The 15,206-nt window shown below is 39.2% G+C and overlaps 1 protein-coding gene across 1 annotated transcript in view; it reads right to left on the minus strand.

Moving 5' to 3' along the window:
- Positions 1-15,206, minus strand: part of GRM5 (glutamate metabotropic receptor 5) — a 254,704-nt gene that overhangs the window by 16,986 nt on the left and 222,512 nt on the right. Inside the window, exon 6 of the mRNA XM_058663716.1 lies at positions 13,952-14,078. Within this exon, the coding sequence (XP_058519699.1) occupies positions 13,952-14,078 (127 nt within the window). The remainder of the gene's footprint in view (positions 1-13,951; positions 14,079-15,206) is intronic.

Consider the following 15,206-nt stretch of genomic DNA (forward strand, 5'->3'; position numbering starts at 1 on the left):
TAAATTATTCATATGCTACTTAATTAGTCATAACACCATGAATTAGTACCTACTGTTTTATCCATTTTATGGAAAAGAAATCAGAAATTTGGAGAACAATTATTTGCTTTAAATTATACAACATTGCTGGAATATGGATTTTAATATGGATAGTGCATTTGAATATTCAAATGAAACCATAATGCTATTGGAAAATAATAAAATTAAATTATTGCAGATTTCTTGCACAAAGTCAACATTTTAAGCTTATTTTAAGTGCATTTCTCATAAATTTACTTCCTTAGATAATACCAGTGAATGTCTATGTTAAGATTAACATTGGAATTTTTAGAGACATGGTGGTTGTGTTACTAAAGCAGTCACTTTATTGTGTAGTGACTGCACCTTTATGTTTGGCATTTAGGAATGAATGGTTCTTGTAATACATGCTTTGATGGAAAGGTAGACCTAGATAGTGACATATGTTCTTGGCTCTGAATAGCTTTTACATTTTCAGGAACATGTTTCTTACACATGGAACATTCTGTATAAAGTTGTTATATTTTTATTCTTTATTATATATTGTAGCTTTATAAAAATGTTGCATGCTTTATCCATTATTATGTATTTAAAGTTAAAAACCAATAATTGTATGTATTTATGAACTATAATACAAATTTCAATACAGATATACAATATGTAATGATCAACTAAGGGGAGTTAGTCTATAGTTAATCTTGGAGCTCCTTCCTTCTATCTTCATAAAACATAATGGATTATTATGAACCATGGAGACTTCTGTTGTGTAGCAGAAAGGTCTTATTTCTTCCAATGCTGATGTGTTATTATTAAAACTTCTAGCCTCTAGTTATCATTTATTTGTGTTTAGGCTGGTTTTTTTCTTTTTTGACTTCCATGTATGAGAAAGAACATTTCATATCTTTCTGTGTCTGACTTATTTCATATGAAACTCTCAAGTTCCATCCATTTTGTTGCAAATACAAAGATTAAATTCTTTTTATGCTAAATAATATTCCATTTTGTATATATTCCACATTTTCTTTATTCATTTCCTCTCATGGCTATCATGAATTATACCACAACATAGTTTTATTAATTATTTATTTCTGCCTGAAAATGTCCCTGTCCATTACCTAGTTAACTTCTGATTTCCACATGCATTCATTCCTTTTGCTTCCCATGTGGGAGACCCAGAAGAAACTCTTGGCTTCTGATTGGCTCAGTTCTGGCCATTCTATCTATTTTGGGAGTAAGCCAGGAAATGGACGATCTTTCTGTTTTTCTTCTTGTAAATCTGATCTGCTTTCAAATAAAAACAAATCTTTTTTTCTTTTAAATCTCTGAACCTCCAAGACCTTGTTAATATTTTCTCATTAGTGTTCCTACAGTAATTGGTGGTTAATCTTTTCCTTGCACTTTCTTTAGTTTGTTTTCTTTAATTTTTAAAATTTTGTTTTTGATAATGTTTACATAGTTGACTAAATGGGAAGGGTCGAGGATTAGGGGAAAGTGGCTGAGACCATTGTTTCAGAACTTTCCTTTTCTTCTTCCTGTATCTGGGGGAAGGAAGGCGATAAGGGAGAAGTCACACCCAGTTTCTCAACCCTCTTGGTACCTGGGGATGTGGAATGGCCACCTGATATCATCCCAGTGTCCACAATGTGGAGCATGCTCTTTGGATTTTGCTCAGTGATTTCAGTAGTCCTGAATTGGTGTCAGTCTCACTAATCCAAGGATGAAGAAATGCTTCCAAGGTCCAATGGCTGGCATAAGGCACCGTACAGTCTCCAGATAATCAGATATTTGCTGTCAATGCTTGGCTGGAGTACTTAAATATGTCCTGCCCTCCTTTCTCTGTTATGGTACCCAATGTCCTCTGCAACTCGAATGAACTGCCATATCCTCCATGTGCACCAGAGTATGACATGCACTTCATGGTCAGACCCTGGATCCTGCGATTCTCCCCATGATTGGAGTTCTGAGTCCACTGGTTTAGTTGATGGGATTGCCAAAGAAACTCATCTTGAGTGATCCCCGATCTGACTCTTGTGTGTGCTTACCAGTACAGGCTCTGGCTCTATCTGGCTCACCCACATCAGTCTACTCATAAACTGGTAGTTGAAATTGCTGGTTCAGTTCTGTTTCTAGCCCAATCTCTTACATAAACTAATGGATGCTGCAACCCAGCCCAAACGCTGTCCACCACACACTAGGCCCTCACATTCACCAGTAGGAACTGCAGCCTAGTCGGAGCAACTCCCAAGAACCCCAGCTAAGCTTGCCCCCAGCCCTGGTTCCTGTGCTTGCCATTATGTGCAGCAGACAAGTCCAGTCGATCTCACATCCCACTCAGCACTTATACACATCAGTGGGCATTGAAACCTAGCTCAACCCAACTGACTCCACTATGCAGCCCATACTCTTGCCAGTGGGTGCTGCCACCTGTCTTGCCAGGCCCACCCCAAGCCCTGGTTCTCATGCTCACCAGTGTGAGTTACAGCCCATCAAGGAGGTGCCCACCATTTTCCTACTGGGCCTATTAGAAGCCTTGGATCTTGCACTCTCCAGAAGTTTCTGCAGTCTAGCTTGACAGAATTTGTCCCCTATCCCAGCACTTGATATCGATGCTGCGACAAAGCCCAATCAACCTATACTTTGCCTTATGCATATACCAGTGGAAACAGTTGGTTAGCCCAGCCTGGTTCTTCCTTAACCCAGTTCACATGCAGTCCAGTGGGTGTTGAATTCCTGCCTGATCTATTCTGCAACCCTCCCCACCCCTGCCTCTGCCAGTCTCAGTCCTCACGCTCATGTGTGGGTGTAGTGGCCCAGCAGAGGAATTGCACTGCCTCCCCTACTGGCTTCACACATGTGCTGGTGGGTGCTGTACCTCAGTCTGGCATGGCCTGCCTTACCTTGACATTTGCCAGCAGGTGCTGTAGCCTGACCCAGCCCAGCCAGCCTCTAGCCTCACCCTAATGTGAACTGATTGGTGTTGCTTTCTGACATGGCTTGTCCTGCACACCATCCTATTTCCCATATTTGCCATTGGGTGTTATGAATTGGCTCAGCCTTTCCTGCCCCCAGACTTGGCCCACACTTATGCTGTCAGGTCCCATCATCTGGCATGGTCTGGGCTGCTCCCAGCCTTGATTCTTGTGTTCATCTACAGGGACTGAGTCTTGACAAAGGAGTTTCCCAAGCTCCTCTATCAGATCTCCTCCCTGTGGCACATCTAGTGCACACTGCTGGGTCCTTGACCCAGACTGACTCAGTCCACCTCCTGTTCTGTCAGAAACAATGGACTTGCCCAACTGGCCCACACCCATTCTAGTTCATACTTTAGGTGCAATATCTCAGTAACACCTGGTCCATGCCCAGAAACAGCTCTTATGTGGTTCTGTGGATGCTGAGACCTAGCCCAGCATGTTCTATACCGACCTGGCTCTCATGAGCACCAGTGGGTTCTGGAGTCTAGCCCAGTCTGGGACACCTCAGGCCCAGTCTACACCCATGCCGGGGGATACTTCAGTCATGTCCAATCCAGTTTGCCATGACCATTCTGGCACTTTGGCTCACCAGTGTGAACCACAACCCAGCCAGGATGTCCCTTAGCTCTCCAACCAGGCCTGTTCCTACCCACTGATTCTGTATGTGCCAGTGGTAGTTCTGACCCAGCTTCCTATAGCCCATTGCCCATCCTGGCCTTTGCCATCGGGTGCTACAGCCTGGTCTGTCCCAGCCTTTCCCCAGTCCCAACTCTCACTGGTGGGTGCAGCAGCCTAACCTTGCACAGTCTGCTCCCAACCCTGGCTCATGTAAACCAGCAGGACTGATAATTTAGCCTGGCATGACCCACATGCCAGCCTGGATCCTGCACATGTTAGTTCATTAAGGTTGGCCAGGTCCTGCATGGTTAACCCTTCGCCAGATCCAACCCCACATTTGCCAATGGGTAGAGCTACATTGCCGGACATGACCAACACCCAGACTTGAATCACATGATCACCAGAAGAGGCTATGGCCTACCAGAGGAGTTTCCCAAGTTCTCCCACTAGGCATGCTCCCAGACCTAGATCTCATATCTGCCAGTGGATCTATGTCCTTACCTGGCATAGTCTGCCCCCTCTGTCCTGGCCTTCATTTGAACTGGTGGATGTTGTGGCCCAACCCATCTCACTCCACACCCTATTCTTGGGTGTGCCTGCAGATGCCGCAGCCTGGACCAGCTGTGCCTGTTTCCAACCTGAGTACCTATGGTCATGCCCTGCTCAGCCTTTCACCACCCCAGCTCATAAGTAAACCAGCAGAAATTATAGTTCCATAGGGTTGGACCCACATATCCCTGTGCAGAATCTGCCCTCAGATCTGATTCTTTCACGCATTGTTTAGTATCATGGCTCAGTCTAACATTACCTGTCCCCTGTTATGACATTCACCGGCAGGTACTGTGAACTAACCATGCCTGGTAGGCCCCCAGCCATACCTTAAGTGTGCACTGGTGAGTGGAGGTTGGTGGTGATTCATGCTAACAAGGTCACTTCAGGTCTCCCATGTTGGTTGGTGCATCGACCTTACCCATAAAGGTCCTCCAGCTTCTCCCCTCCAAACTGCTCAGTCTCAGCCCCTCTCTTATCTGCAAGTACAGTGGCTTTGTCATTGGAAGTCACTCAGAAGTCATTCCTCACCTGCAACATACTCCTTCAGCAATGTTTCCTCCCACACATTCTCTTGCTTCTTTCTCTGATCAATTTATAGTCCCTGGGAGTGCATGGGTTCTTCAGGAGCTCAGTCTTCCAGTGGGTTGGTGTGCTGACCTGAAATTGTGCCTGCCAAGCAGGCTCCCAAGCTCCTGGCACATGTGCTTTCCTGGTACTTTATCCCTCCACACACTCAAGATCCAGATCCATTCAAAGTTCCCCAAACCTGGTCTACCAGCACATCAGGCCAGCCTGATAACCAAGGGTTCTCTTCCCTAGCCCCCTGCCCCAACCTGCATCAGCTTGGGATCGAGTGTATGGGGAAGACCTGAGGCTTACTCTGCACAAGCTTTCACCACCCTCACGCTGGGCCCCCTGGAACCCCCTGCCACACACGGGCTGTGCCTGAGTGGCAAAGGCAGTGGCCTGCCTGAGCCAGGTTGTGCCCTAGTGCCAATGGTGGCCACCCACCCTGTTTTCTTAATTTCTTTTTTCCCTCATCTCTTTTTTGTTCTGTTAGACAAATATTAGTTGCTACTAGGCCAGGCAAACTTCATATATGAAAAGTGTAAGCAAATAAATGAGTGAATGACAGAAATGTCAGCATTCAGGATATGTTCTTATTCATATTATTGCCCAGTATGGAAACTGAGAAACTATTCTAGAAATTTGATCACTTTTAATGTTATTATGAACTATTTATTATAATACAAATAAAGATTTCTTACCTAAACAGCAAATTTCTGCTAAAAAAACCCTGAAACACATGACATGAAGAAAGATTAATGAGTTCTCCACCCACTTTCTTCATCTAAAGTTAATGGTAATAATTAAAATAGCTGCCAAAGTTTAGGCATGTTTGCAACGAAAAACATCTGAGCAGCTGAGAAGTGATCACTGTGACCATTTTGGAGCTGTGATTTAGCTTCTATAATTTCCTGAAAATATGAGGGTATAAATACAGTTGTAGAGAATGGCAGGCAGATATCACAATAACAATGAAAAGATTGATTTTTTGCACTAATTTGGCAATCTTTAACAATTTCACAAAATCATGAGTTTTTGATAATTTAGCTACAAAAATAATATATGCCTCATAGGATTCAAAAGGATCATGTTTAAGATAGTTAAAATTGAGATCAAAAGCAGTTTTCTTCCCCATGAGTTAAATGCTTATTTGATAAAGAAGAAAAAATCACAGGAGACCCTGGAACAGGATGAAGAACACAAATGATGATAAACATGTGAAAGAACAGAGTTGCTCAACTATTTGGAGGCATAAAACTTGTCAATGAATACACCCTCTTGGAGCTCATCCTGAACTCAAGGCCAGATTCTCACCAAAACTCTTTTATTTAACACTGTTCTCTTGTTTTCTTCCCTAAGTGAAGATGCAAAGTTCCAACCTCCAAAGCAATTAGGTAACTCTGGGAACCAGAAGAACTTCCTGGAGAATGCCCCTATTGACATAACAATATTGATATGCACTGCCTTCCTTCCACGTTAAAGCTTCCCTCTTAAGTAAGATAGATTCCTTCATGAGTGAAAAGCAGGAAATCATTTAATTTCCTGTCATAAAGCTTCCCACTGAGTTTCTTCTTAAAAGCCACATTGTGTTTGCTATTCACTTTTGCTTGGGCTGGTTGGAAGGTTGCCTGAGCCTGGCAAACCCACCTGGAAGTGCTTCCGCAGTTTTAGACTGGGAAACTAAAGATCTGTGGGGATCTTGTACTTTTTATCCCATCCCAAATTCCCTGACGAGAAGCAAATATTCTTTACAGGAACATTTTTTTTTTTTGAGATGTGACAGGAATGTTATATAATGAAAATGATAGGCAGAGGCCTTTTAGAGAATTTTCTGTGCTTAAGTTGTTGACTTTCCCTACATGAAAGAAAATCAGTCACCCAATTTTATTGCTTTATCTCTCAATCAAATAGCTTCACTATTTTATGACTTCTGCATTATCCTACTCCAAAGCATCAATAGTTTTAGCCTGAGCTTTGCAAAGCTTCCTCACCATGGTTTTCTCCATTCTTTCCCAATTCCAAGCTTAATCTTTTAGTTTCAAATCTTGTTACTGTAAACTGTATTGCTAATATAAAAATTTAAACATGCATGAAAATCAAGAACAATTACAAAAAAATATATTTAATAGATTGTAATAGTTTGCCATATTTGTTTCAAATGACACAAATATGTACACATTATAGATATAACTAAAACTCTTTTGTAATGTTTCTCTGAGTTTATCTTTCTTGATATTACTATTGTAAAACTAGTCTATTTCCATTTCCTATTTTTAAAAAATATTCACTAAATAAGTAGTATTCATACATTTTCCTAGAATGATCATATTTCATTAAGTTTTGGATATTCTTAAAAAAGTGTCTCCTTTGGAACTATCTTCTTTGCTAAATCATAAATAAAACCAGAGCAGAGAATTTTTAGCTGTTTCGTCCATAAAGTTCCAGGAGACGTAGCATTATGTGTGATGGGATTTATAGCTCTTCTAAACAAGCATATGGTGGCTTGGCATATAAATATGTTACAGTGAAGGGATTCTGGAAACATTACCTGTAGGAAAGCTTTTCTGACTCACCCATGAGAGGTGCCTTCCCTGCACCTGCTGATTATCTCTGAACATGGCTGACTACGGCAAGCGAGCAGGAAATGCTGAGTGCAACCTGTCTAACCTTTTGTTTGATCTTCCCTGCAATTTTCCCCTCTTAATCAAATCTAGCACTAAGATATCCATTTTGACTGCTTCTTTGGGTCTTCTTTTCCTTTTGATGGTTCTTGTGTCAAATAAAACTGAAATCTGCCTTTTGTGAAGGCTCCCTAGCCAGTGAACTTTAGATGGGTAGAAGGGAAAGCTTTTTCTCTTCCTCTACACCTAGGACAGAGTACTAGATTAAGTATTCATTGAATGAATGACAACACAACTGAGTGAAAATTATATGGCTTTTAATTTCCCCTTAGAATTAGCTGAGCACTGGTCTTTCCTCAGCTTTTCTCACTCATTTCTCCCTCACAATTTCAGATCTTCCTCATTTCTTATACTCTATGTCAAAAATCCACTCAACAACCTTCTTAGTTTTAGTTTGGGCATGTGGCCAATTCATAAAGGTCATTTTAAACCTCCCCTACAAGAACTTCCAAGGATTTAGGCTCTCACCATCATGTTAATTCTAAGATTCTGTTCTATGTCAATATTTTGAAGACTAATCTTGAGAAAAGAAGTCCTGTTAATGTTACTTGCTGCTAGAGTAGATACCCAACAATTTCCAGACAAAGAGAACTTGCTGTGTTCCATGGACACAAGTAGAATTGGCAGCAGTGTGTTTGTTCTCCCTTCCCTGGTCCTCCCTGTACAATCTTTCTTGTTTTCCTTCCAGATATTCTTTTTCACCTGACATCTAATTCCTGGTCACTGGCTTCTGATAATTTATGACTACTATTAAGCATATAGCCAGTTTGTTGAGGAAAATACATTCTCGTAATTCAACATGCTGCCATACGTGCATTTATGTGTGTCAAAACAATTCACAATTAGACCATTCATAGATAGCATTCCTTAATATTAGGCAACCTTCAGTTCAGCTATCTCTATTTTTCAAATATTGAAAAACAGCTTTCTTTCCTCAGATCAAACTGTATATTATACTAAACATACATTTTTTATAATTCAATGATTTTAATACATTTATATGAAGTCATCATTTGAGAGAACATTATCACTTTAAAAAGACATCTCCTTATGCAACAAGGTGGAGGAATCCACCATGGTGGGAGGGTTTGGGGAGGGGTGGGGAGAATCCAAGTACCTATGAAACTGTGTCACATAATACAATGTAATTAATGAATTAAAAATAATAAATAAATAAAAAAAATGAAAAAAAAAGACATCTACCTTTTAGCTAGCACCACTCATGCACTGTCCCTTCTCAGTCTCAAGCAATGACTAAAAAGTCTAAATTTCAAATATTTTTCTATGAAAGGAAACACACATAAATTCACTGTATGTATAAAACACAAGAATACACAGTGTTAATTTCTATGCTTATTTATTTTCCAAATATTCAGTTCCAGGTGGCCTAGAGATCTTAATCATGCTAGTGTTACAGGACTTGTGGGGAAAGAAAGTCCTTTTTGAGATGTTTCAGTTTCTGCACGCACAGAGAAAGCATTCGACATGTATTTGTTGCTGCTATTATAATGTAGGCACTGACTCAAAGGTGACCTGAGCTGTCATGTTTTGGGCTGAGGTGGGGTAACTATAAACCAGAGGGGTACAGGAAAGGCTTGCAATCTTTCTTAAGATTAGCCCCAAGCAGGATTTGGAACAGCTGAAGTAATCAGAACTATCTTCCTCTAGCTGTTTCAAGTGAACTGCTATTTTGAATCAGAGTCAGTGAGATAGGCTTGTAAGTAGCTGTAGGCTTTCTGGAAATGTATTTCAGATTCCTGAGAAAGGTTAAACTTCATGCACTATCAACGTAGAGACCTTTCCAAACTTGACACTTATGCTCTTCAGCCCAAGACGCACGCCCACACACATGCATGTATGAAGCTGTAGTCAAGTCAATGCTTCCTCATGACTGAAACCCCCCTGGCTTCACACCTCTGGATGAAGTCCAAATTGCCTATTATAGGCTTTCTTCACTGGCTGGCCTTATGACTGACTTTAATCTTCAGTTGCTATACATCATTTTCCTGTAAGATGATACATGGCAGCAGGAGAATAAATTGTTAAGCTATGATAATAGTCATGCTGAACCATGAGAATCTATTCTAATGAAGAGTTGAAGAAATGGAGAGGAGGAAGAGAGTTGAACACCTAGGAATTAAAACAACCAGGCTTCAGAAGTGATGGTATATGTATGGTTAGGAATAATAAAGAATCTAGGAGGAAAAGCACCTTTTGTTGTTGTTGTTGTTGTTGGGACAACTGGGAGAGCAATGCTGCCACTAAGTGAAAGAAGAGGTATAAGGGGGAAACTGATCTAATGACTGCTAAAATAATGTAATGGTGAAATTACAAAATTTGGACATGCTAGGTTGAAATACCAGTGGATCAACTAAATGGAGATATTCAGCAAGTAGATTGAAGAGTTTGAAACTAAGGTTGAGCTGAACTTCTGGGGATCAATAGCCTTTTGGTACTAGTAAAACCCATTAAAGTTGTTGACATCATTTGGAAATGTTGTATAGAAGGTGAAGCACAGTGCACTAATGATGGAAACCTTGGAAACCTTAGGGCTGAAGTGGAAAGGACCAAATAACACAAAACCATACGAGTGGTACTTAAGTAGGTCAGAGAAACCTGTATTGTGACATAGCTAGCAGTGGAGGAAGTTTCAAGAGAATGTGTAGCATCAGAACAATTAAATTGAAGAGAACTGTTTGTAAAATAAATAATGACAAAAACCCATTAGGTTTTGCAACATTATTTACCACTTCTGGAAGGAATATTTTTTTGCAGAATATTTCTAATAACATGATAAAAACAGGAGAAAGATTGCTTTGATAAATCAACAGTGAAGAAGAGAAGAAGTATTTATTACTCAGTTGATAAAAGAGAGCAGGAAATACAATTAGTAATTAGAGGGCACGTCTTTACAGTACAGAGAATGCAACTTTAAGATACATTAGCCAAAAATACAAACCATTAGGCACTTCTCCATCTCTTCTGATTTGTGATCTCACTAAATCTGAGTTACTTCTTTTTAATATAGTTGTCTTTTTTAAAATAAGCTTCAGGCCTGAAGAATAAGCCTTTCCATTATGCTCATGGTTGGTTATACTTTTACCCAGTCTTTATACTATTTTTTTCCTTACTTGCTAGGCAGTGGTACAGCTGTTGCCTATTTAAATGTTTTTCTCCTATTGATTATCTTAGGAATTTCTGCTATTGACTCAAGATGCCAAACATAGCAAGTCATACTGGAGGTCTAGATTTCAGCAGGAGAGGTGGCAGCTGGGAAGTGAGAGAAAGCAGGGCAGAGAAAAATGGCCGCAAGAAGGGAGAGATGGCAGAGAGAGAGAGAGAGAGAGAAAGAGGTTTTCTGCTGTAGTAACAGCAGGGGGCCCTTATGGAGTCCAGTGGGAGAGCAAACAGCTAAGAAATCAGATCTCCAGGAGATCAGAGGTCCAAGAGAGAGGCATCAAGGAAAGGAGGTTGCTTTTATAGCATAGGGTTGTGTACTGGGAGCAGAGGGTGGCAGGGATTGGTAGGAGGCTGTAGGCAGGAGCTACAGATATACCGGGCTGCAAGGGATTCGTGGATAGGGCTGTCAGGGAACAAAATTGGGCATAGGACTAAAGCGTCTGAGGGGAAACCAAAACATATGGGAACTGAATGCCTAAGGGAAATTGAAACCTAAGGGCAACAAGAATTTAAAGCCACAGTGTGTTTAAAATGGTGGGGTCTCATTGGCTTTTGGCCGATGCTTAAACCTCTACTCACAAATTATAAATTTTGTCAAAATTTGGATTATGTCTATTTCCAATCCCTATTACAATTTTTGGTATAAACTAAAGCCATAAATAAAAAAATTCTACTTGTAAACCTCAAAGGTACCTCGAACTAATGTTTTTAATAATAAATTAGAAGGGCTGCTATTGTAGCATAGCAGATTGGGCCATGCCGACATCCCATGTATGCTTTGGTTCAAGTCCTGGTTGTTTCACTTCCAGGCCTGCTGCTTGTCGGTGTCCCTTGGATAGATGTCCAGAGTCCTTGGGCTCCTGAACCCACAGGGGAAGAGTGGAGGAAGCTCCTGGCTCCTCATTTCGGTCTGGCCCAACTCTGGCCATTGGAAGAAGTGAGGAGTGAATCAATGGCTGGAGGATCAATTTCTTTCTTTCTACTTCTCTTTGCAGCTCTGCCTTTCAAATTAAATGCCTATATCTTTTTTTAGAAAATAAAATTTAAAAAGGTGATGTTTATAAAAAGTAAATATACTTCTCTGGATTATACAGGAAATTTGGCAATTTGCCTTATCAGCATCTGCAACTAGTTCACCTGCACGTCTTATGCTACACTGAATATATGTCAAAATTTCTAATAATTGGTTTAGTTCTAGCACCAAGAACCATTTCCTGCAGTGTAACAATCATCTAACTAGCCTATTTCCATAATCCATCCCTCAATCATTTGCTTTCATAGAAACCAGAATGATATTCTAAAAAATATATATATATATACTTGCCATTATGATCTTCTAAAATGTCTGCAATGGTTTCTAACTATATTTAATAACAAAACTCTAAACAAATCTTGGGCTGTTTATGATCCAGCCCCTGCTGCTCTAACTGTCTTGCAGTTACCATTCTCCTATCTGCTATCTGCTTGCCTGGGTACAGAGCTTCACATGTGCCATTTGATCGGCTGTAACAGTTCTATCACATATACGGTAGTTATATTAATTAGTTAGGGTTAATTAATTTCCCCCTTTTAAGATAATCCTTAATGAAAACAAATCTAAATCTTGACGTTTTAATGGTCTTACTGTATTTCTTTTACTTTATATTATTTAACACAATGTGTGTTTGATATACTTCTTCCTTTAAAACAGCAGCATAAACACGTTTGAGATGGGGAACAACTGACAAAGGCAGTATATTCACCTCAACTTCTTTTGCATCTATTATTCCAGTAAAAAATAGCAATTAAATACCTATCGTGAATCAGTGAAAGCAGAGACTGTGTTCTTTTTCAGTAGCACAGTTTTGTAAAATAAAAAGTGATAACTACATTCACAAGGAGCTTTACTATTTATAATAGCTGAATGGTATAAGAAAGCAAGATGGTTTCTCAATTCAAGAATAATCAAGGTTGAAATTAGAAAAAATGTGAAGATGTACCATGGAAAAAAAAGATTACCAATGCTGTACCTCACTTCCCTCCCTAAATATGTACTGGCTTTGCTTTTTTCTTGGTGTTTTTACTACGTATGTGCACATATACAACTCCAGCAAATGCACCTAGCAGTTGATATGTTAAAAAAGAATCGAGTGGGGGTTGTTTAGTACCACAGCAGCTCTGAAGACACCAGGATACGTAAGAATGAAAGCCAGCTCACTGTCAAGTAGTGGAAACTGGGTTTAAATTTATCATAACACACTTAGATACTAAATCACGTTTTCTTAAGTCAGGGAAAGTTTTCTATATGAATACCAGTCATTAAAAAGGGCTGTTAATGTGGCTTAATCTCCAAAATGCCAGAATGGCAGGATTTTTATAGCCAGGCTTCTGAAATAAGCTTTATACATCTACTATAAATAAGGACTTCCCTTGTAAGGCATGGAGTTTATCACTGAAGAATTTACAATCTTCTAATGCCAAAGGGTTTTTCTATTTAAGTTTAAAACCACTAGGCGACTTAATATACCATACTACATATGCTCTACCTGTAGCAGTCTTTTCTCTGCAAACTCAGCCTCATGGGTTGCCTTCTCATGGTTCCATGTCCACTAATCTGTGTTCTCTTATGATCATATGCTCATTTTTTGCCCATCATTAAACTGAATTTCATGAAGATAAGGTAATATCTGTGTGTCTTACCTCTATTTTACTGGTAGTAAATGGGCACATGATGTAGATTAAATAGATGTATACTGAAGAAGAATTGATTTGGAAAACATGGTAAGAATCATTCCAGTTTTGCATTATAATGTCTGTACATGGCTATGAGGTAAACTTTGGTGAGCTAAGAACACCTAAGAACATACCTTTTTTTTTTTTTTTTTTTTTTTTTAGCCAGAAGTGAAAAAAAAAAAACCCAGAAAGCAAACAAACTAAGCCAAAAAACATAGAGGCAAGTCTTGCCCTATGCCAATAATGCTTAAGCTTATTAAGTTGGAGTCTCCTGGTTTCAACTAAGAAAAAGTACTTCTCCCTGTTTTGGCTGTTGAATATGTTAAACATAGTCTCTTAGCTGATACTTCTTCCACACCGCAAATGACTCACTCACTCCGCCTCTCTTAAAAATTTCTGTGAGCTTTCTGAGGACGGGCTGAGAGTGCCTAGTAGACAATTTGGGAGTTACAATCTCATTTGAAGTGAATATCTGGGCATAGGCAAATAATCTGACTGACTCCTAAGAGTTTTATGATCAGCTCAGATTTTGTGTCCCTAAAGGAATTCATAAATTTGTTGCTTAAAGACTATACAAGATGACGGATGCTTGCTCAGGTAGCGTCCTTATCCCCAGCAGCATGTACGTTGCTGACATTGTTACATGTTTACCTGTCAGGTCATCAGTGGGCCAAGACCCCAGTTGGCATGCCTTGCAGGTGTACTCATCAAAAACATACTCATTCTCTTTACAAGGTGTACAGGTCCAACAACAGCTGACTTCGCCCTTCCGGATCACCTAAGGGAAATATTTTAAATTTTAATTCACTTTTTAGTATAGATTTTTTAAAAAACCCATCAGTCTTTTATTCAAAATGCTGGTTTCCAAAGCTGGAAGTCTTTTATGTACATTATTTCAAATGATACTAGATAAGCTGCATATGCTTTAATATTACTTTATAAATAAATACATTAAGATATAATTTTAGCAATGATTCAGCATCATAAAATTAGTTCATATTTATGTTAATTAGATTAACTGCAAATCTTTGGGTGATTTATTTGGACATCTGCATTTATGCTCATGTTTACTTACACATATATACCTGTATGTTTCTTGAACTGAATTTTCTTTAGCATCTCTGCCTTTCCATTGTTTAAATTAAAAGTTCTTGATCCTGAATCTACTTTTTCTTCCAGTGGTAGTATAATTTGAAATAGAAATCACTGTTTATCCTCTAATGTTCAAATACTTCACCATATTTATAAAAATAAGAATTTGTATTGAGTAGAAACATAAAGGCAAATGATTTTTCTTTCTGGATTTAATCTCGGTGTTTTCCACCAAAAATCTGATTTAATAATTCATTTTATCCCTTGCTGTATTATTTGTTTTCCTATATTGTTTATTTAGAATGAAGGAAGACAAGGTCATTGACACTATTATGTTTGTGATTTTTTTCAGCAAATAACTGAAATAATTTAGCAGTTGAGTGAATCCCAGATGCTATTCTTTAGCATTCAATGTGCTATTTTCCTCTCATACTGGTGCATGGGTATCCCTTGTGGAATAACAGTACTCATTATATATTCTCAAATAATTAAAATTGTGATCAGGTAATGGACACAGCAATGATTATATTTTACAGTCTCAGATACTGAGTCATAACTTCTATAACAAAATCATCTAAGTAGCTATAACCACTATAACTGTAACCTGTACCATATATATACATATGGTACCATCTAATACAGTTCTCATTCTCACATATGTTTCTCATTTCTCCCCTTTCTTGGCCTTTTCTTCCCCTGGCCATGAACTTTTGGGATACTGTTCCCTGGTTGTGTTTCTCTGAACCTGTTGCTGCACTGATTTTTCCTCTATTCCTCTTTTACAGTCTAATTAATCTTTCCTGATATTGCCAAG

The sequence above is a fragment of the Ochotona princeps genome, chromosome 4 (genome assembly GCF_030435755.1).
Source record: "Ochotona princeps isolate mOchPri1 chromosome 4, mOchPri1.hap1, whole genome shotgun sequence".
Taxonomy (NCBI): domain Eukaryota; kingdom Metazoa; phylum Chordata; class Mammalia; order Lagomorpha; family Ochotonidae; genus Ochotona; species Ochotona princeps.